General features: G+C 59.0%; 1 protein-coding gene across 5 annotated transcripts in view; it reads right to left on the bottom strand.

Moving 5' to 3' along the window:
• Positions 1-1,048: 1,048 nt before the first annotated feature.
• Positions 1,049-22,942, bottom strand: part of TSPAN11 (tetraspanin 11) — a 66,560-nt gene continuing 44,666 nt past the window's right edge. For all 5 annotated transcript variants that reach the window (XM_035028451.1, XM_035028452.1, XM_035028448.1 and 2 more), the window contains 5 exons: positions 11,542-11,616; positions 10,553-10,657; positions 8,317-8,475; positions 7,900-7,986; positions 1,049-1,459 (listed from right to left, as the gene is read on the bottom strand). In XM_035028451.1, coding sequence (XP_034884342.1) covers positions 1,400-1,459; positions 7,900-7,986; positions 8,317-8,475; positions 10,553-10,657; positions 11,542-11,616 — 486 coding nt within the window. In that variant the 3' untranslated portion in view covers positions 1,049-1,399. The remainder of the gene's footprint in view (positions 1,460-7,899; positions 7,987-8,316; positions 8,476-10,552; positions 10,658-11,541; positions 11,617-22,942) is intronic.

Here is a 22,942-nt window from a genome sequence, read left to right as displayed (position 1 = left end):
AGCTGGGAGGCAAGGTGTGACCTTTCTTGGCCTTGATTTTAGCAACAAGGGGCCACCCTCTCATGGTGGGGTGTAAGAGGGTCCCCAGCACGGGCAGCACGGGACCTGGAAGGTACGGGAGCCGGGTGCGGGCTTCTCTGGCTCCGGGCTACCCACTTGGAACAGCTACGGGGGGGGGCGGGGTTCCCTGTGGCTGACTTCCAGGTTAACACCTGTTCTTTGGAAAACCGCCAGTGTCTGTACTCTGCATTTTCCAGGGTTTTCTTTCTTTTCCGTTCTCCCTTAGTATTTGAGAAAGTTCTTCTTGAAAAATCCCCTGCCTAATGCAGAGAAGCAAGGGAGAATCAAAGAAAGGGACTGTATTCACTCTGCGAAGCGGAGTGAGGGCTCCTGGAGGCGGCTCGGTGGTGGCCATGTGGTCAGGGGCTGTGGGCCCAGGAAAAACGGGGTTCAGGGCAGAGCACCCCTCTACTCAGAGCTGCACCTTCTCCGTGGTTCCAACTTTCCAGGGTCTGTGATTTGGCCTAATCAGGAAGGGGTTTTCACTCCCACCAACATTAAGAGCTGGAGATCATTTTAAAAACCTGGCATTCCTGAGAATCAGGCCATAGAGAGGAGATCCCTAAGGGGCATATTAACTGTGGACTGGGGCTCAAGGCCATGGTCTCCTGAGGGACCTCTCCCAGGAATGGCTTCTGGGCAGTGCACAGCGTCCTGGGGCAGCATGTGGTGTGGTGGCCACCTTACCTGCCTTGGTTCCCTCCCTGGCAGTGCCACGAGCCCACCATCCCAACCCCAGCTCCGGGGTCCTCACCCCAGACCTCTCCACTGCCGGGCCCTGCGGGAAGGAACCAGGCCATCGGGGCATTCCCTTCCAGGTGAGAAGGTGTGGGGGTGGGCACATCAAAGGACTGGGTCCCAGAAACTGCCCCACCCTAAGTATCTCCCAGTGGGGAGAGAAAAGGACACCAAGCAGAGACAAGAGGAGGGGTGCTCAGCACCAGTGGGGAGCTCACGGGCCCAATGCAAGGAGGAGTCCCAGAGGGGCTGGAGTCTTCAGACCTTCATTTTGGTTTCTGGAGTTGGGAAGGAGCAGAGGGTCTGATTCTCACCCTCCTGCAGTCCACGGGCCCCCCACTGCTGGTGAGGGGTGCTGGTGGGTGGGTCCCCTGCTCGGGGATCCTGGCAGTGAGCACTTGGAAGTGGGGGGAGGGGGCTGAGGGCCCCCGGCCTGGGGGGGAACCACAGGAGTCAGGGTCTCGGGCACTTGGTGGGCCTGAAGGGGCTGGGCACAGAGTAGGGGCAGGTTCTGGGAGTTTCTAGGCAAGCTGGGGCTGACTCTGCAGGCCTGGAAGACGGGATCTGGGCACCTGTCTTCGGAGGGGGACGCAGTTGGCCATTAGTAAAAATGCAGCTGGAGCCTCCGGTGCAAGCAGCAAGTGAGAACCATCCCGCAGATCTGCCAGGCGGAGAGAGCAGAGGGGCGAAGAGGTCAGGAGCCCAGGCAGTTGCTGTCCCGGGAGTGCCCTGGAGCAGGCTGGTCACACTTGGGCGCACATGGGGACCTTGACAAAGGGCAGGTTCCAACTCAGGAGGTCTGGGGTGGGGCCCGAGATGCTGCATGTCTAACAAGCAGTCCACTACGGGTCTGTGGCCCTAGATCTCCAGAGACGGCCCGGTTTAATTAGACGCTGAGGGGTCGTGGTCCCACTCCCTCACTGCTGTCTGAAGCTCTCTCTCTAGGAGAGGTTCTGTGTATTGCTGCTCTGGGACTCCAGAGCAAAAGTAAGGCTCGTAGTTGATTCTCTGGCGGATGCACAGAAGCCGCTGGGGAAACGGAGCTCTCAGAGGCTGTCACCCCGTAAGCCAGCGTGGAGCGTGGCACCAGCCCCAGCCCCAGCCCCAGGAGCCGGCCTGCCAGCCCCTCCGTCACATCCACTAGCTGAACAAGGAGGCGCTACGGCATCCTGCCCACAGCAGGGCAGTCCTGCAAAATCACCAGCCCCCTGTGGCGCCTCACTTTGCTGACCTCTGAAGTGCAGGACAAGAAGCTGGGGCGTGGCACACCCAGGAGGCCCACGAGGGTGATCTTGCTGTGACAGCAAGGCCACTGGGGCCCGACCCCCTGCACACAGGACGGAGGCGCCGCCAGGGCAGCCCCATGACTGTCCCGTGGCGCATGGGCAAAGGTGGATTTCCCCGAAGACGGGGAACAGGGCCCCCATCGTTCCCAAACTTTTCCAAGAGCTGCTGCTGACCGGATCTTGCCAGAGCACAGCTGGGTGCCCCCGGAGCTCAGAGCGGTGGGGGCAGGTCAGGCTGATGGGGACGCCTATGTGCTCGCAGCCGCTCGGTTTCTCTTTGCAAGGCCAGCTTGAGGAGGTGGCGGAGGATGAGCGCTGCTTCCTGCCCCTGCCACCCTGCTCTCCATCCCCCCGTGGGAGGACGGTGGAGCCCCGGGAAGCTTTCAGCTTTCAGACTCGGCACTAAGAGCAGTGCTAGTCCACATCCGGACTCGGCGCCACAAGCTGAAGGCGGCCTGAGGAGTTATCTCGTCTCCCTCTGGCTTTGAGCAGGTGCCATCGTGGCCATTTTGCACCCAGGGGTCGTGCAGCACGCCCCCGTCCCTGTCCTCACCTTGTGGTTTGATGGCTAACCTGCGGGGTTAGCTGGATCTTTCTGGTTCTTGCTGAGGGGGAGGCCACATGGGAAGCCTTGGCCCAGCACAGACTTGTGGCCACATTTACGGAGTATGGTCCAGAATCTCACCAATGCATGTCCACACACACCGCCCCCCGCCCCGACACATGCAGAGGGGCCAAGGATGCACACTCATCAACATACATGTGCACACGCACACAAGCACCCTGAGTCATAGAGAGGAGTACTGGACGCCATCTGATCCCTGAGCGAGCACCAGCATCTCCTCCCAGCCCAGGGTGAGCAGAGAGAACAGGCGATCGATCAGCTGAGCGCAGGAGCAGGAAATGGGGGCGTGGCCCAGCGCGCGAGGGGCAGGGCTGCATGGTGCCCGGCGCCCTCTTCTGCCAGCCTGCCTAGGTACAGCATTTGCCACCGACAGGGCCCTTTGAACAGGGAGGGGGCATGCTTTCAGCTTCTTTTGAGGTTTTTGGGCCAACACCTGATTGTTATTAAGAGCATCAAGGAAGGGCCAGCGAGGTCCCAGGAAGCCAATCCAATATGATCTTTCAGTTTCCCTTTTAATGACCTACAGATCCCAATCGTGGCTGTCCTGTGAATCTTCGGGGCTCTGCAACATGTTTCCATCCTACAGTCTGGAAACATCGGGGTGGGAGTAAGGTAGCTTCTGTGTGGGGCTGTGTGACCTTGGCCACAGTTATAGCCCTCTCTGAGCCTCAAAGCTCCCTGTATCAATAGGAAAACCTCCAGTCTGTTCACTGGTTGATAGCCTTGCCTGGAGAGATTTTTTTTAAAACTAGGATGATAGGACCAACTCATGGTTCCCCTCCTGCACCCTGAGCCTTTGAGAGGCCAGGCAGTGGCTCTCCCAAGCCCTCAGGATAAAGCCCTCCCCCCATAGCAGCCAGCCAAGGCTTTGCAAACCCAATTTCCTCACCCTGTCACTCTTCCCCATCTTGATTCTTCTTGTCAAACTCCTTCAAGGTTTAATTACCTATCACTTCCCCCAGGAAGCCTTCCCTGACGGCCCGACAGATTATGGCCTGCTCTGTGCTCCCCCAAGCCCCAATTCTCACACTTGTCCAGTGCCCCTGACTGCATGCGACAACCATGTTCCATGTGTCTCCTCCCTCGAGGGAAAGCCTGCTGGGAGAAGGGGGGCACACCCTGCCCACTGGTGGCCCCAGCACTGGGCACAGAGCAGCTCTCGTTACGAAGCTGACAGAGGATGCTCTCCCTTCGGCCTCCTCTGCGTGGCCTCTGGGTGGAGGCTTCTCGAGTGCGTGTGAGCAGGGCAGTAGGAAAGGGAGCTGAGCCACTCCATCCTTTCTGGACAGAAGTTTCCCTGCCCGAGTAGGCTAGAAATGAGCTTCCAAAGTTACTTCAGCTTGGAGGGCCTCCAGAGTCCGCCCACAAGAGGGGAAGCTGGAGTTGGGGTCCTAGCTGGCTCTGCCATGGTGGCTCTGTGGCCGCTAGCAGGTGACCACACCGCGGGGCTGGGTGTCTTCAGAGGTATACGAACAGGGTGGGCCCAGTGTTCTCTACCCTGGGTGCACACAGGGATCGCCTGGAGGGCTTGAAAGAGCACCCATGCCCAGGCCTCATCCCAGTCTGGGCCTGATACTGTGCAGTTGGGCCTGACTGTCCTGTGCAGCCAGGGCTGACAGCACTGACCTAGCTAGCTTGGGAGCACCTTCCAGAAGGAAGAGTCTGTGATTTGGAGGTACCTCAAGACCCCAGTTATCCCTTTCGGGTCTGAAAATCCTGAGTAGTGAGTCACACGCCTGAGGCGGACAGAGGGGCCCTGCAGGGTCTTGCTGAAAGGAACAGGTGCATGCCCGGAATGCACAGCGGCAGCGCGGGAGGGACATGCAGCCTACCGTGGGCAGGATGCGCGCTGCAGGGGCGGGGCCAGCCCCCAAGCTCTGCTGCAACCTGCAGCCACACGCAGCTTCGTGCTCCGCGGGCACGGCTGCTAGAAAGTTCCAGTTGTTAAATTCTCCCATCTGTCTCCTCGTAAATTCCGCCTGTGGCTCCTGTCTGTCCTCTGGTCCCTCCCGGGAATGTCTCCTTGCTCCCCCACACGCCTACCTTCGGGTGTTTAAAGGACTGTGATGGTGCCATATTCTCTGTGGCCCCTGACCTCCCTCATCTGACTTCCAGGAGCCCCGTGGCTCCTGTCACTCACGTGGGCCGGTGTTCTCGGCCTGGCTGCACGCGGGGTCCACCAGGGAGCTTTACAGGTATGTTGGCGCCGGGGTGCCAAGCCCCAGACAATGTGATTGGGCGGTGCCTGGCCAGTTCTCAAGCTCGCCCGGTGGCCCCCATGTGCAGCCAAGGTTGAAGCCTGCTGTCGTGGAGGCGCTGTGGAGATCCTGTGTCCCTCCAGCCAGCCACCATGTCTCCTAAGCATAGTAGTGCTTGGTCCACACATACACGGGGCCACAAGTGACATGTGGCCAAACCCCAAACAAATCGGGGTTTGTTAGGCACATTTTCTGTTTGGTGTACCGAGCATTCACAAGACATGCTTTAACATTCTAGAATATTGCAGCACATGAGGTTCACCGAGGCAGGGTCCTTACCAAAAATGATGGAACCTTAGAGCCCCAACTCCTGCTTCAACCCGAGCAGCTCGTCCCCATGTTTAATAGCCCGGCTCCTAGGTGAGATTTCCATGGATTAGAGAAGTCTGCCTCCGCACGGAAGGCTCGAAAATGTCCAACTCCTCCATTTTATAGGAAAGGAACCCGAGGCTCAGAGAGGGAACGTGACTTCCTCAAGGTCACATAAGGAGGGAGGCCCTCTGACTTCATAGCAAGGTCTCCTCTGGTCCTGGGCACCAGGGAAGCAGGACACTGCCTTTTATCTCCTGAGCCTTGGGGGTCTTGGAAAGGCCAGGCTGGGCATGTGTGGGGAAGGTGCCTGGTGCCCACTCCGGTGGACGAGGGCTGGGAGCCTGGGCACAGGCCTGGCCTGAGCCCTTCCTCCCAGCTGGTGGCGGACCCGGACTTGGGCAGCTTAGTTCCAGCATCAGCCAGCAGAGGGAGCTGTGACCGAGGCTTGGCTGCTGCAGGGCCAGCAGGAGCAGGAAGGAGGGGAGAGGCCGGGCAACGGGGTGGGGGGGGTGGGGCCCACAGCGGTGGCCAGGGGAAGCTCCCTCTGAGGGACACCAGCAGCAATTCTGCAGCGAGCTGCGGGCGACAGAGACTTCACGGGGGTGTGCGTGAGGAGGAAATGTCTGGGGCCTGCCGCCGTCCTGCCCGACAACGTGGCCCCCTGGGCAGCATCTACCGCCCTCCTTGCTTCACCTTGACCTCAGGCTTGGGACACTGGCGGACCCACGCCCTACGCTGGGCCTCACTGGCCCTGTCCTCAGCTTCCACAGGCTCCCAAGGCTGGAGAGGTCAGGAAGAAAGGGGTGGAGAGTGTGGCCAATGCTTGCTTAGTGTCCATGCTGAGGTGGCCCCTCATACCTGAAGCAGACAGTAGGTTTCTGGAAACTTCAGTGGATCCAGGAGCTGGAGCCCACAGCAGCAACTGCTCGGCTCAGTACGTGGGGCAGAAGGCCTACGCTAGGGAAGTGCAGAGAGGGGCCGTTGGATGCCCCCCCACACACACACCAGGGGGGCTCCTGGCCTGCCTTCGAACCAGCGGAGGGGGGTGGGGCGCACGCTGCTCTGGCCAGGGAACAACGTTCTGAGAAGGCTTTTTCCAGAGACAACGTGCCCACGTGGAAATGAATCCAATGATGATGGGTGCCATTTATTGAACACCTGCTATCTGCTCAGCAAGGAGCCAAGTGATTTACATATATATTGCTAATCCTCTCACCAAACTAGGGATAATTAACCCCATTTTACAAACAAGGAACTGAGGCCCAGAGACAGCATAACCAGCCCTGGGTTGCCGGGTCCGCCCCTCCAGCGGGTAGAGCCCTGTGGCGAGGCTGCGGCTAGATCCTGCGGGCGCGCAGGCGGATGTGGCCGGGCCGCGGTGATCTGGAAGGAACCCCACTGGGGCAGGTTCTCCACACCAACTGCTGCTACTGCCCCTGCTTTGCTTTCCATGGAACGCTCTGTTGGTGGTGGTGGGGTGGGGAGTTGGGCAAAGCAAAAGACCAAGAGCCAGGAGACCTGGGTGCCAGTTCAGGACGTGACACCCTCGGGAAGTCTTTTCTCTGGGTCTCAACTTTCTGATCTGTAAAATGGGAGAACACGGACACTCGCCTGGCACGGGTCTCGGGTTGCGGCGGGGATCTGAGGACAGAAAGTACCTGAGACCACTCTGAAGTCTACAGATAGCTGGACAACAGCCGCGTGCACTTATGGGGAGGCCTTCACGTGTGCCGGCACCGTGAGTGGGTCACGTTCATCACCTCATTCTTATCTAGACCTTACGTGGCTGGGGACAGGATCCCTGTTTTGTGGATGAAGCAGTGGTGGGGGCAGGAGCAGAGGCAGGGGTGGCCCCAGGGCTTCTGATGGCCCGGCTACTGCTCTCACCCCTCCCCTGGTCAGTGCTTGTGGTCGCAGGAGTGGGAGGGCGGGGCAGCACAGAACTCCCTCTTGCACCGGCTGGGCCCTTGCCCCCTGTGTCTGCCCCACCCCAGGGTGCCCCTCCTGACTCCTCTCTACCGACCCTTGACTGGAGCCACTGTGAGAGCGCCACTGATGTCCTGGGGGACAGCAGGGGGTCAGGTGGAGCACTGAGACGGCAAAAGGCATCGCTCAGAGCAGAGAGCTGGGTGTGCAAGGGGGAGCGCACATCCACGGACACACACATGTGTGCGCACACACACACACAGAGGAATGAGTGCATGTACATGCACACACATATACACACATGCACAAGCACACCTGAACGCATATCCGTGCATACAGCCCCACGTACACCTAGATGCATGCGGACGACCCGTGGCCCCACACATACCCACGTGCACACACAGAGGGTGCATTCACATACCTGAGCCCACACTCACACTCCTCCCAGGTCTCTTACAAGTTCAAGTGGGCCCCCGGGCCCCCAGGCATTTTCCTTCATCTTTTCTGGGGAAGAGAGTGACCACTGATGCACCCTTGGCTGCCGAGGGAAGGTGGGGCGAAGAGGAGGGGAGGAGAGGGCAGGACAGCACACGGGCGCGCAGAGGGTCAGTGATTTGCGATCCCCGCCGATGGGAGAGGGGCTCACAGCTCCTCTACGCAAGCCCCTGTCCTAATCCCGCCCCCTCCGACTCACCTGCAGACAGGCCACCCCGATGCCCACCGCCCCCATGAGCAGCAGGTGGTCAGCCAGGAACTGCTCCAGCTTGGTGATGCAGCCTCCCTGTAAGGTAAGGGCAAGTGCCACAGGATGGCCCGGAAGCAGGCGAGGCTGGGGAGGGAAGGGTGCTGCTGTCCACCCAGCTGAGGGCAGGCCAGAGGCTTAAAGGGCCTGGCCAGCCCTTCGGGTGCCCACAGGCTTCTCGGGTGACCCAGGGGCCTGCCACGATGTCCCAGAATCCCCCAGGGCTCGGTGGAGACCACTGAGGGCATGTTGCCGCATGGCCCGTGCGTAAGTGTGTCCTGCTCCCCCCCACCCCGCCCCTCTGCCTGAGCCCGCCTCTCACGGGGTGGGGGGGGGGCTCCTGGATGGCAGGGAGCTTTGGGCACTCACCTCCACCTTGTAGATGTTGGAGGGGTGGGCCCGTTGGCCACAGCGCGCCACCACCGTCTTGCAGCAGCTGTCGGGCACCCGGCGGCCCTCGGCCTCCCGAGACCGGATGTAGGCGCTGTGCTGCCAGTCAGCGGAGCTGTTACTCCCACAGCACTTGAACTGGAGGGAGAGACAGAGGCTGGGGGCGAAGAGCGCGCGCCGGGCTCCTCCAGCCCCTCCGTGGCCGGGCCGCAGGACTCATTATTCAGATATTGACCCAAGGCCTCTTTGTCCTCCCTGTGAGTTCTCCTGTGCCTGCAGGAGCAAGGAGCTGGTCTCCCTGGGGCTTCTCTCCAGGCAGGTGCAGAAGCTGACTGCAAGACACCTTCTAGCCACCCAAGTCCTGTAAGGAGAGGATGCTGGCTGTCCTGACGGCAGGGAGGGTCTGTGGGAAGATGGGTGGGGAGTAGATGCAGGTGGGTCCCTGAGAGAGTGGGGCTGTGTACCCCTGGGCAGAGCCCAGGGCAGGGCCAAGACCACATGGGGTGGGGGGGGTTCCTGGTCACCCAGGGAGGCAGGACCCCAGGGAGGCAGGGTCCCTGGACCCTCATTCAAACCCTGAAGCCTCAGAGCCCTCAGACCTGCAGGGACGCAGAGAGGGTCCCAGAGCCCCAGTGCGGGCAGGTCAGTGTTGACAAGGGGGCAGTGTGGATGCTGGATAAGACGGGGGGCTTCTGCACCACTCCAGCACAGGAAAGCGCCCCCCGCCCGGGGGTCCGGTGATGCAGACACACAGGACGTTGTTTCTCTCTTGCCCTTCTGAGTGGAGGGAGGGAGACCCCAAGTCCCCACATGAGCCACAGAGCCAGCTGTTTCGAGGCTGTCTCTGGTGTGTGGAGTGCAGGCAGGGCGGGAGTATGCTCAGTACAGTTAACAAGTGTGTGTTAGGCACCTACTATGTGCCGGGACTGAAGTTAGCCCGGGCTCACGCGTGAGTCCCACGGTTCCCAGCTTTCTGAGGCATCTCAGTAGCTTACTAGGAGAGCCACAGGGAGACGTCAGAGCTGAGTAGCTCAGAGGAGGAGAGGCGAGCAGCTCTGCTCATGGGCCAGGAAAGGTCCCACAAGGAAGAGGAGGAGCCCCGAGGAGGCAGGCAGGATGGAACAGCACATGGAGCCGGGAACAGCAGGGTGTGTGCCAGGAGTCACGCGGGATTATCCTTCTGCATGTCCCCTGGACAGGTGACTTAGCCTCTCTGGGTTTCCGTTTTGTCACTTGTCAATGGGGCTAACGGAGTAGCTCCACGCCGGGTTGTGTGAAGACCGTGAGAGATGATTCTGGGAACCCTGGAGAGGAGAGCCCTGCAGGGCTGAGCAGTTAGGAAGAGACACCGTCTACTGCGATGGTCATTTCCTGAATACAGGCATGTGCGTGTCATTGACCTTAGGGGGTGTGGTCCACAGCCCAGATGCTGGCCCTGGCCTGAAGCCCACTGCCTTCTTGGGGCTGTTTCCTCAGGCCTAGCATGCAAGCCTGGGCCCAAGGTCCCTCATGTCCCTCTGGTTCTGACTGTTGCTGGCATGTGTGGGCTGCTGGCCACATGCTCTGGGTCCCCATGGAGACCCTGGGCAGTGGCAGACACTGGCTCCCGGCTGTGCCCTTCCTCATGCCGTTCCCCACTCTCTGACTGCCCCTCCCACCCTCTCTACCGAGGCAAAGCCGGGCCCTCCTTCCTGGTCCCCCCGGATGGCCTCCCCAGCTCTCTTCTCCACTCGGAGGGGCCTCCCAGCCTAGCGCTGCCTGCAGCTGTGTCGGGCTCCAGGACTAAGGCCCCGAGGGCAGGGTTCAGGCTCCGTTCCTCACATGCGAGGTCCCACAAGTGCAGACTGCGCTTTGGACAGGGCTGACCAGCAGGTGTGTGTGCTAAGCGTGTGGGTGTGGGTTGGATGGGTGTGTACCTCTGTGTGCATGGGTGCCCTTAGCCACTAAAGCAGCTCACGAGAGACCCCCCTGGGCAGAGCCTACTGGGAGCTAAGCCAGTCTTGGGGGGATGGGGAAGGTGCCTCCCCCGCGGAACTAAGATGCCCCTAGAGCTCCGAGCCCCGCTAACCTCTGCTCTGCCTCCTTGCCTGGTATTCCTGGCTAAAAAGACCAAGGCCTCAAGCCCTAGATACAGAGCTGTAGATACAGAGATCGCAGGCTAAGAGTGAGGGTGGGGTGGCAGGGAGAAGGCGGACCGGAGCGGGCAGCTGCTTACATCCTGCTGGAGACGGTCCACTGACGTTGTGAGGTCGGAGGCTCCGGGCTGCCTGTAGTTCTCAGCCAGAGTCCGGCTCAGGTGCTGCTTTAGTTCGTCACTGAGCTGGAGAGCGGAGGCGGAAGGTGGCGTCAGCAGAACCGCTCACGCCCATCTTGCTCCCCAGGCCCACTCGGAGCTAACTCTAGAGCATCGTGGATGTTGGACGGTGTAAGGGCAGAGGGGTCTCAGTGTAATGGGAGCATCCGTAGGAGACAGCTCGGGACCCGGTTCACGGAGAGAGGTTGCAAAAGCTGGGGCCCTGACGCAAGGCCAGACAGCTGACGGGCAGAGCTGAGAGGCGGGCTGCGGAGGGGCCGGCTCAAAGCCGGTGGGAGGGCAATGAGGCTGGGCATGGGGGGGGGGGGCGGCTTTTAAATCTTTTTTTCATTTGATGATGAGGTGATACTCAAAATATTTACAATTGTTACCCTGTGGGCAGCCATCGATTGTACGGGTGCTGGCTTAAAATAACCAGTGTGGTCAGCTGTCTCACCCCGGTCATGGTCTTGAACCCCTGATTCCCAGCACCGGGTGGGAGGGCACCTGACTGGCCACTTTGTCCTTGTCTAATGCAGGCAGGAGAGGCCTGGAGCGGTCTTCAGAGTTCGGCAGGCAGCCCTGGCCCCAGCCTTGCTCCTTGGATGCTTGCCAGCTGGCTTCATCCTCTACCTCTGCATCCAAGGGGAGACGGGCCACCCACCTCCCATGGGGCGTCCCCACTCCCTGACTCCCACACTCAACACATCAGCATCCACAGATGGGGCAGAGAATTGCCGGAAGCGGGACAAGAAGGAGGACCTGGATGTGCGAGGATTGTTGGGGACCTGGGAGACAGGACGCCCCTGTGGGTCACTGCCCCAGCTCCCCCATTCCTGTTCACCCCACCACATGCTGTCGCCTCTGCGGGGTGCCGATGGGGAACATAGCAGGAGGACACTTGCACTCACCCTCCGGTAGTACATGTGGGCCAGGACCCCTGCCACCAGCTCAACCAGGAAGATCACCAGCAACAGGCAGAAATACTAGGAGAAAGGAGTCAAGGTGGTCACACGAGGATCAGGCCCACGTAGGCAGATGGTGCTCCAGGACTTCTAGAACAAATGTCTCCCCCAAGCAGTGGGGGAGGTGGGGCGACCTGCCAGGGACCCCATCATCCATGCTGTCTTCCTCCTCTTCCCAGCAGCTCCAGGTAGACTCGCCTTTCCCGGCTGCTGGCACGGAGCTCCCCACTCATGCCTTCACCCACTGGTCTACTGTCAGTGCATTAGTCCATCCACCCACCTCAAAGTTATGGGGGGGGGGACAGGTAAGTAAGTGACTACAATGCTGTGTCACGAATGTCACAACAGGGCAAGGCTTAGAAATGATGGTTGGTCCTAGGTGGGGGAGGGCAGTCAGAGAAGGCTTCCTGGAGGAGGTGACACCCGAGTAGCATCTCTAAGGAGGAGCTTCCAGGTGAAGAAGGCAGGAGGCATGTGCCAGGCAGAGACGAGAGCATGTGCAAAGCCTGGAGTGCACAGAGGGTAGTGGAGGGAGCAGAAGAGGCTGAGAGCATAGGGGTGGCTGGGCAGCCACCAAGGCTCAGGAAATCGCAAAGGCACCCGCCCAGAGAAAGGCATCTGTGTGTCTTCCAGCCCCTCATGGCCCTGCAGTGGGTTCTAACTTCCTGTCGCCACCACTGCCTGGCCTTGTCCAGGCTGCTCTGCACGCTTCCCAGCCTGCGCACTGCTTTCCTGGCTGTGCTCTCAGCTGTGACTCCTCCTGCCCCCGCCAGGCTTCAGAGGCAGGAGGCTTCGGGACGCTGTTCCATCCTGGTGTGTCCTTGCAGGGGCCGACAGGTCAAACATGCGTGTCAGGCCATGTGGCTAGGAGGGGGCGGGGAGGAGGAGAGGAAGCGGGCTCCAGGCAGGGGAGAGGGGACGAGGGAGGGGGAGAGAAGGAGGAGCAGGGGAGCGTTGCTGCCTGAAACGGCCCCCTCTGGGGAAGCCCAGCCACTACCCATGCACAATGGTTGGCGACACCTCCTTCCCCAGGCACCACCCGTCATCCTGGCCATGGTCACTGGGATCCCTGGATTGCAGGGGACGCTTAGCCTCTGACGGAGCCCTGGAACTCCAGGGCTCCTCAAGTAGGGGAAGGGATGCAGGCAGGAGGGGTGAGACTGAGAAGACAGCTTGCAGGGCGGGGGATGTGGGGCCAGGTCAGGGGCGATGCAAGTCCATGGGCCCAGGGGCCTTGCCCGGCTATCTCCCAGAGCCCAGCGCAGACCCTGGCATGGGCAGGACTTAAGAAACACAGAGAGAGGAGAGGATATTCCTTTTCACGAAGAACATTCCATCCAGGGGCAAGGCTTCCTTTCGAGTTATGTCAACTGTGCACCTTGCCCACAGCGATTTTATTGAGCCCACAGTCTCCCAGGCTCAGAACTGCCCACAATCAGGCGTGAGGGAAGCGTTCCAGGCTCTGAACGATGGTGGCAGGCCTGCCCTTATCATCTGTAGGGGCCCTTCTTACCAAGCATGCTGCGAGGTGAAGGGGACTGGCCAGGGCATGCTGGCCCCACACTGGGGGCAGGAGCTCGGCCATCTTCTGATCCGTGGGTGGCCTGGAATTGTTACTGCAGTTTAATTGATATCAGTGGTTCTCAACCTAGCACGATTTTGTACCCAGGGGACATTTGGCATTGTCTGGAGACACTTTTTTATTGTCACACCTGGGGAAGGAGGCCTCCTGGCATCTAGTGGGGAGAGGCCAAGGATGCTCCCGAACATCCCACAGCACACGGGACAGGCCCCGTGGCAAAGAATGATCTGGGCTGCAATGTCATGGGTGCCAAGATTGAGAAACTGATTTACACATTTAACTTCAGATTCTAAGGCTGCTACTGGGACCTGATTTGCATATGTGCCCCTCTGCCCTCCGGGAGACATGAAAAGGAAGATCTGAGGCAGGCTGTCTGGTTCCTGAGAAGCCTGGGACTGAACACAGACAGAAGCACGTGAGAGGCTTACTTTGTGCCTGCCTCGGAGGGGACTATGTAGTAGGAAGTGGCTCTCCCTGACTCTAGGAAGGACCGGGGAAGCCTCCAGGGCTTCGGTTCCCAGGCCCTTGGGCGCCGGGGCTGTCGTGGGCATGCTATTAGCCCAGGTGTCCTGAGATGTCACAGCTGGGTATCCCCTGGCTTCCCCTGTGGGAGCCGGGGAGGGCTGGGCCACCGTGGCTCCAGGAAGCATGAAGACAGTTCGGGAGGTGACAGATCTCAGACACCCTGGGTGTAATTTGGAGAGGTCCCATGTCAATGTAAGTCAGGATTTACTGGGCCCCAGGCTATCCGGCTTTCCCCGGCTAACCAAGCCTGGGCAGGGCCCACCGTTCTCTCGACGGGGCCACCAGAATTCCCGGCCTACGGCAATAACCCAACTCAGGGTGAGCCTGCCACGCTTCTCAAGAGCGGAGGAGCGGGGGCGGTGGAAAGGTATCCCTCCCACCAGAGAGCGAGGGAGGGAGCGGAACCCTTCCTTGGCAGGATCAGTGCCTCACTCCGCAGAGTGGCCCAAAGCGCACACACGGGCTGCTCCGTGACAGCAGGGGCTCCCCACCCGTGAGCACTTCTCACCCTGGGAGATGAGCGTGGCATCACTTGTCGCGTGGCCGGGTGAGCACCGCGTTAGCCTCCCGGGAACCCCGAGACGCGTGCACGGGGAGGCAAAGTAGCTGGTCTCAGGTCACACGGCAAGAGCATGGCTGAGCCCGGAAGCTGAACCCAGAGTCCAGCTGCAGAGCCTGCACGCCAACCCGCTGTGTGTATCGTCCCCACTAAACAGCGATGGGAGGGAGGGGCTCACCGTGAACACCTGGGGTGGATACAGTTAGCTACGTGGCCCAAAGCCCCCAGTGCCACTGGGCAGGCTCCCCTCCGTCCTCAGCAGTGGCTTCTGCCTGCTCGCCCCCCACCCCCCCCCCATGCCTGTGCTGCGATCACGGCCACGGCTCTAAGCTCAGAGCCCAGCGGCCTCCCCGGCTGTGCGGCACTCCCCAGCACTCCCCGTGTGCGTGCACAGTGTCCCGCGTACCAGCGAGGCCGTGGGCCTCAGTGCCGTTCTCTGTGCCAGTGCCTGGGACTCGCTGTCCCGACCGTGTCTGTGTCACACGTCATTGGCCATCAAGTTTCAGCTCAGGCGAGGCCTCCCCAAAGCCCCCCCGTGCCAGAAGTTCCTGACCATGACCTCACTGCGGACATCCTCGTTCTTGAACCTCCCTCGGACTCCTGGGTCTCCCGTGTGTCCTGCTCCCCAGTACTACGGGGCCTTTGATCCTCGTTTGCCCCCTTGCTCTGACCTGTATCTTGTTCCGTCCTCACAGTCCCCGGGGAAACTTGGTGTGAACTGGACCCACCCTGCCCTAACTCCTCCCCGACCTCTAGCCCCACTTCAATTTTTGTGACTGGCTGGCCCCTGCACACAGGGCTGTCCCCCACCCCCCGCCCCCGCCCGTCCTTCCAGAAGCAACCACTGAGGTTTGGTCTGAGAGAAACCAGGAATGACACTTCTAAAGGAAGTTCTTGTAGCCTTGGCCCCAGAGCCCTCCATAAGAACTAGGCCACTCCAAACTCTGCCACAGTGGACCCCAAACATCGAAGGAAACAGTTTGGTAAACACAGAAGGGGACCCAAACATTCATCTTCCCTCTGTACCATCTACCTTTTTTTTTTCCTTTAATTTTTTAATGGTACAGTTTGGACTAGAAGCAGAGTCGGATATTTTCTAAAGCTACAGATCCAAAAGGAACCTAGAACAGCACAGCACTCTCTGAACCAAACCAGTACTTTCTTTAATGAGGAGCTCTGCAGAAGCTGTGTGGAAACATTTCTCATGGTGCCATTCAGGTGATTAATTAGCAATTGCACCTTCAGATGGACTGACGCTGCATCGGGGCAAGCTGGGCCCCAGATACAGTTTCTGGGGCAGACTCACGGGGGCTATGAGCCCAGGCAGCTCGGCCCCAGCTGGCGCCCTCCCTGCAGGAAGTTTTAAGAACTTTATATGGTTGGACTTTTGGAACTCCTCATTGGGCTGACTCTGGAGCGTTCGTCCCCTGCCTCCTCCACTATTCTGCATGACAGTCTCCACTGAAAACTGAGCAGGCGTGGCGTGCAGGCAGGTGGGGGCCCCCGCCCCTTCTCAGAGCAGCGTGGCCAGGGAAGAGGAGCGGAGACTCCAGCTGCTGCCGAGGTTGAGTTGCAGGGAGAAGGGCCCGCCAAAGGCTCCCAGCATGGCTGGGTGAGAGAGGGAGGGCGCCAGTGGCAGGTTGCAGCAGGGTCAGGGAGCTGCAAGCAGCCAAGGCCAAACAGGAAAAGATGGAGCCAGCTGGTGGAGCGGCTAGGACCTCGGGGCACATTATTTTCTGACTGTTAACCACCGGCCGGAGGCAGGCAGGGCTCAGAGGTGCTGCTGCCTGACTGTTCGTGCAGAAAAGAAAGGATGTGGGTTTGAGAGCCTCAAGATGGAGATGTCACTGTTGGGAGGAGGACGGTGACCTCTACCCCTGCGGGCCCTGGCCCAGGGCTCACAGCCCCCGCCACCCAGCCCCTCCACCTGGGGGGCAGGATGAAGCCAGACTCCTCAGGGGTCGCGGCCCAGGGAACTCAGGACAGGCTGCTGCCTGCAGGATTGGGCACGGGGGAAATGGCTGACGGCTGCCTCCGGCTGTCCCCCAGAAGGACCTAGACGTTCCCGTTGGTGTCTTCTCCCAGGCTGTGGGAGAGATGGGGCGCAGCTGGTAGGCACCTGTGCATGCGCCAGGAACAAATGAGATTGTGCATGGGGCCAAAGCAGGACCACGGATGGGCCTGGCGACGGTAATTCTAGGACTGGGTTGGCTACACGGGAAGGCTGAGCAGGAGAAATTTGTACCAAGCCTGGAGGTTAGAAAATTCCTGGGGTTCAGAGAGGTCAGAGGCTCTGACCAGATGGAAACAGCAATTGAAACTACCCAGAGGGTTCTTTGTCTTTGGATACAGGTGTCTCGTGTTCCTCACTAGACTCCAAGCCAAGAACTGGGCTGTAGGCCCATGCGTGTCTTCCCTGCTTATCCTGCCTTGTGCCCAGCAGAGCAGAGAATTCTGGGAATGGGCTAGACCTGCTTGTTGTGGTTGATGGCAGCCCTATCGACGGAACATGGAGAATGAGTTGCAGACACCGTGGCGGGGAGGTGGTGGCAGTTGAGTGGCTTTAAGACCCACCCCGCACGGAAAATTTGCTGCCAACAGGCAGGCAGTGATCACTTCCATCCGCTGCAGCCTGAGAGAGGTGGATCTTGAACCCAGGATGGTGCTGGTCAGAGAAGAGTGATGCCACACAAGGTGCCCTGGCCTAGCGGTCTGGGTCCAGCTTGCCTCTGGGACAAGATGCTGTGTGACGCTGGGTGAATCACTCACCCTCTCTGGGCCTTCTGCATAAAATGTGGGGCTTAGATGGGAAAAACGCCTCAGTGCTGCAGCTTCATCAGTCTGTGCCGTGTGGTGTAGGGGCTTTGCCTCTGTCCTGGCCTCCTGCTTCCCTGCAGGGACAGCTGGAGGGACAACCCCCTCCCCCACAGCTTCTCCCCTCCTTACTCATTGCTTGTCCTCGCTGGTGAGTGGGCCTTCCTCCTTCACCTCGGGGACAGCCTGTCCTCAGGATGCCACATTCTCTGCTCGCCAGCACGCAGTGAGTTTAGTGGGGGCAGTTCTTAGAAAGGCGAGCGAGCCTGTCTTGACCGGAGCTGACGAGCTGCTAAGGCTCTGGCGGCAGCTAGAAAGCCACATACTCCAATCAGCTTCATTAGTAATGAAGGAGATCTTTTGCTGCCATCTCTCTGTCTCCTGGGTCTTATTTTTCAGTAACTGTAAACTCCCCTAAAACCTCCGTGTGATGTGTGGGGAGATGGAGTGGGGCGCTGCATGCCAATACGGAGGCATGGACTTCCCAAAGGCAGTGCCAGGACCTGGCAGGGGAGGAGCACGTCCAGAAGGCTGGGCAGCCGCCACTCCTGTCCCAGACCCAGGGGCGCAGGGAGGCCCGTGGCTCCACGGTGGGAACGAGGTGTGGATCAGAAACCTCGCCTCCGCAATGGGAAGGGGGGGTGCCCTGTGTTCTGCCTCCACCCAGGGCTCTCGGCGGGGCAGGAACCTCTCAGAGTTCGACAGTCTCCACTGCCTCGGCCTCACTAGCCACGGGCCTGGGGCCTCAGGAGGAGGAGAGTGTCCACTCAGGACCAGTTTTCCTTGCTGGGTGTGTGCCTCTGCAATAAGATACACTTTAACACCAGTGGGAGGGAAATGTCACCGGGAAGGTAGAAACACCTGTGTGAACACATGGGCTTCCAAGTAAGTTGTGAAGGGCTATCTGGGGTTCAGATACCCCGCACCCCCAGTCATCAGGGCCAGACTGGGCTTCATTAGGGGAGAGGGACTCTGGCATGTCTCCTTCCTGTCATGGGCTAAACTCGGAATCTGCTAAGGAAAGAAGCAGGAACCGAATGACAGAGAGGGAGTCATCCTGAGCTAAGTAAACTCTTGGATTTGGGATACAAACAGATGATGTTTAGTAGCCACCCCCTACCCTTCTGCGACACACACAGACTCACGTGCACGCACACACGCACGTGCACTCGTGAACACAAAATGTCTCTGAGCCTCCTCGGTCAGCCCTGCTCTGAGCCCCCACTATGGGGTGATCACTGACCTACACACAACTAAGTTGAACTTTCTCCAGCTGGACCAACACATTGTCTTTGGTGCACTAACAAGCTGCTCTCTGCCACACTATCTGCAGCCTGAAGCTTGACCTTCACTTTTGAGCAGATCACGTGACAGGCAGCTGGGTAACTGACCCCCAGTTCTCAAAGGGCTTCGTTTTTCACCTGGAATGCAAAGCATAGGTCCTGACACACACAAGGTGAATGCCCATTCCCTGTGCTGGAAGCATCCAAAGGGGGAGGTGTGCAAAGCTGCCTGGGGCAGCAGAAAAGGCCCTGGACCAAGACTTGGGTGTTGACCAGGCTTTGCCAGTTCCTGGCTAAGGCAAGTCTCTTTCTCTCTTCTGCTCAGGAGGTAAGTGGAGAGTTTGTGTCTAAGCGGCCTGGCAGTCCCTTCTGCACAGCCCCCTAATTAAGTAAGACCATTGAGAAGGAGGCTGATGGGAAAGACTTGCCGAGGTCTTGAGAGGAAGAGGGACCATGTTCCATCAGGCAGCTGTGTGGTTGTCCGGCACGGAACAGGCCTTTCTGGAAGGACCTCAGCAGGTCCCAGCTGGGAGAGGCAGGGCACAGGCTGACTGACTGAATGGGTCTTTCGAGCAGCCCTCTTGCCTCAAGGCAGACTCTTAAGGGTATCTGCATCCTACTTCTCCACGAGGAGCCTTGGCAAGAGTCATCTTGTCCACTTCCCTGCCTCCACTGCACCAAACCATGCAGGGCCAGGAAAGGCTCTCTTGCTCTGATGGAGAGGAGTCGGGGTTCTCAAAAGCCCTGGCTGCAGGATCCATTCTTTTGAAGCATGTGGGCAGCTGACTCAAAGGTCAAAGTGCCACCACCACCCTGTCTGGGTGGTCGATGGACACTGACAAAGTAAGGTGAGGCTGAGAAATGAGCAATGGGGAGATGTGGTCAACTCCCTCCCTCTCCCTGGGCATTGGGAGCCTTCCTCCATGACCAGCTCCCATCAAGGAAGTGGTCCCGTCCAAGCTGTGGGGACCCTGGGAGTAATGGCCCTAAGAATAACTTCATTTATTTAGGTTCCTTCTCAAAGGAGCTTGGTCATGGTGATGGTGATGTAAATGATAATTATAGCCACATTTGATGATCTTTATATAATGTGGTGACTCGTTTCCTCTTTAGAACACTCCCTCATTCTCGTCATACCTTACCCCCAGATAAAGATAGGGATCCCAAGGTGGCCAGAAGTGGCCGAGCGACCTTCCTGAGTCCCAGAGTGAGTTGGGCAAGCTATACTACAAGGTGCTTTTGAACCACAGTCCTTGATTCTAGACCTTCTTGCCCTGGTTAACCAGCTCTTAATATACTTGATGGAAGTGTTGCAATCTGGGGTCTCCTCATTTTCAGAAATTGGTTCTAGCACTTCTTACGCTCTAATCCATCCCCTCAATATAAAAGAGCCCCTGACGAGGACCCAGTTTAGCCTGAACTATCCATTATCATCTTCATTTGGCTTAAGATATAAAAGTTTTCAGAGCCCGTATTCAAAACTCTAAAAATATCCCTTTTGATCAGGGTGGCATCTGTCCTGGTCACCGGCCTTAGGCTTAGATGGCCTGAATTATCTGGCTCCCGCATGCAGCCTTCGCTAAAACAAAAGATCTGGCGTGAATAATTTAAACCCCATTCCCTTTCCCCTCCGCAGATTTCCCATGCCACACCGGGCCACGTTTCAGCGCCAGCAAAGATGTGCTATTCCTGTCCCTGATGAATGCTTCCTTCTTGGGAAAGTGACTTTAGGGGCTGCAGATGTGCTAGGAGGAAGGGCTCGGACCAGGACGGACATCGCGCCATGTGAGCAGGGCCACCCCACCCCATCCCATCCCGGCTCGTTCTTGGGGAACATTGGATGTCCGGCTTGGCCCTCCACCTGATCCAGGCTGGGCGCACATCACTCAGATGCCCAGTCTTTCATCTTTCCCCTTCCTCTTTGGGGACCACTTTGTGCAGAGCCAGACTCACTGCATTCCTCCTTTGGAGTTTCCTTCAGCCTTTAGCTGATGAAAGATTTCAAAGGGAAGTTAGACAAGGAGGGGGAGAAATGAAATGAGAACAGCAAGGAGCCTCCAGGAACCACAGAACGCTTTCAAACCGCCTTCACCACATTGCCTGCCCCCAAACGGGAGCCTGGGTTGAAAATGTCCTACTTGTCTTAGCCACCTTTTTGGTGAAACAGTCAAGTGCTCAATGATTCGGGGGCTGACTGGCCAGGATGTGGGTGACTCAGAACCGCTGCTTCACCTGTGTTCTGTCCTCAGGACGGTTCTGTCTTTGGTTCTTCCAGAGGGTTGGCGAGGAAAAGCGAAGGGAGAAGGTTTCAGGATTCGAGTCTGCTCTTTGCTAGCCTGCTGCCCCCGGACCCCTGGGCCGGCAGCTGTGCCTGGGCACTTTTCCCTGCCCTCGCTTCCAAGCTGGTCATGTGTCTGGTTGGTGTCACACCACAGAGGTGGAGGTGTTGGATAAGTTCTGTTGCGATGGAAGTGAGAGCAGGCCGGGGGGGAGGGGGTAAAGGGGGCTGAGAAGAAGGAGGCTGTCTAGCACCAGCCTTCCCAGCAGCCCCTGTGCCCCCAGCTCTGCCTCAAGGCCCAGGGGGATGAGAAAGCCTCTAGTTTGTTGACCCTCTGAAACTCAGAAGGGCGAGCTGAGAGGTACATGTGCGCCGTCCTGCAGGCAAGCCAGAGGCCCTGGCCTTCCAGAATTCCCTGCATCTTCCCTGCACAGCCCTGGGTACAGAGCTTGGTCCCCCCAGGCAGGCTGTGACTGGATGCTGGGGACATCAGTTTTCTTGATGGCGGGCCTGGAGGGTGGGCAGAACTTGCTTTTGGATGGTAGAGGAAGGGAGTAAAGACGAGGGGGCTGTGATGGGTGAGTCGCAGAGCAGAAGGCTGCCAGTTACTGACCCTTAGGCTTTCCTTCTGATCTTTGAGGCTGCCAAGGGGAGGAGCTCTTATGATTGGACTGGTCTCCAAAGGAGCCGAGAAGGCTGAGCATCCCCCATTAATGCCTAGGTGGCCCACTGTCTTCAGACTGAAATGTCTGGATGGACCCAATGGCCCTCAAGTTCCCTTCTACCCAGGGCATGCTCTGACACACACTGTTATTTCCATACTATAACGAGTGCAAGGAACTTCTAGGGCGCCCACCCCCCGCCCCCCAGTCTCCTGCCCTAGGATTCTGGCTGCGCCCTGCGGGAGCTCCCTCTTATACCCACACAGATCTCTGGGAGCAGCTACTCTGTGCGGACATCCACAGATACGGAGGACGGCGCGCCCCTCTGCCCACATTACTCCCCTTGGCCTCCCGTCCCTCTGCCTCCCATCCTGCCGGGCCTCCCTGGGATGTGTATTCTTGTTGGCAATTCTAACAGACTGGGCTTCACAGTTCAGCTCCGGCACTTACTCGCTCCGCACCTCCTGGGCCAGCTTGCTCATCGGAACGGTGGGGTGAATAATGCCTCCCCGAGGCAGGCTGGCTGGGGGGGTACCAACTCTGGCCCGGGAGGCAGACCCAGCTGCTCACTGCAGTATGGCTTCCGGGAAATGGTTTCACCTCTCTGCGGCCCAGCTTCCTCCCCTAAAATGCATGCCGAGAGAGTAAATACCTCATAGGCCTGGGTGAGGCTGAAACAAGCAAATGCAACAGTGTTTAGAACAGTGCCTGGTGCAGACTTCACAGGGGCTGTGGCTTTGCAGGGCTGCTGTGTTAAGGACAGAGGGAGGTGGCTCTCAGTGCGCAGTGTCCATTCGTGTTATTGCGCCCTGGGTGGAAAGCAGGGGGCTGTTTCCCAGGGCTGTAGGGGACCACTGGTCTTAGGGGCTCCTTTAGAGCCAAGACAGACGACTCTGAGTGAAAAGGAAGGTTCCCAAGTGAGGGCCTCGGCCTTCCTTCCTGGACTGTAGAGGTGAGTCCCGTCTCTTCCACAATAAGATGAGCTTGTGGAAGGAAGGGCTGGTGATCACACGGCTCAGCAGCCTGCCTCCGTGGGCCACAGGGCTCAGCCTGAAGCCTGAGGCCAAGTTGAAGGCCCCATGTCCTAAAGGGTCAGGGCTGAGCAGAGGAAAGGTAGACCCACTGAGAATGTAGGGAAGAGGATCGCTCTGGGCCCAGCAGCACCGGCCCCCGTAAGCCTCAGTCCCCATCAGGGCTGGAGCATCTTGCCCGGCCCATACCACACGCCTAGGGACTCCACTCAGCTGATGCCGCCCACGATCAGGATGTCCAGCAGGCTGGCGAGGGCTCACGCCTGGCCACGTGAGGGGGGCTGGCAGGTGTGCGGCTGGCGAGGGGCCCAGCCGTCCCACTGCCACGTCCCACTGCTCACGTCAAAGCCCGCGCTCTGGTGGCTGGTCCCCTGTGGGACTTTACCCGTCTGGGGTGCCACCATCCATGTGACCTGCGTCTTGGCTCTGGGCTATCCTCAGAGCAGGATGAAAGAGCTTTCCCTAGGCAGGGGAGAGTCATCCTACTGAGCCTGTACACAGCACTTTTATATCCACAGCTAAAACACTAGGTCACCACCGGTGAGAGAGGCTTCAGGGACGGCACCCCCATCGTCTCCCACTTTCTTGGTTGGATGTGCAAAGGCTACAGGGA

This window comes from Mirounga leonina, unplaced genomic scaffold, assembly GCF_011800145.1.
Source record: "Mirounga leonina isolate KUSES-001 unplaced genomic scaffold, KU_Mleo_1.0 Mir_201, whole genome shotgun sequence".
In the NCBI taxonomy this organism is placed as follows: Eukaryota; Metazoa; Chordata; class Mammalia; order Carnivora; family Phocidae; genus Mirounga; species Mirounga leonina.
Note: the sequence above shows the minus strand (reverse complement) of the source record. Positions and strands in the feature narration are given on the sequence as shown.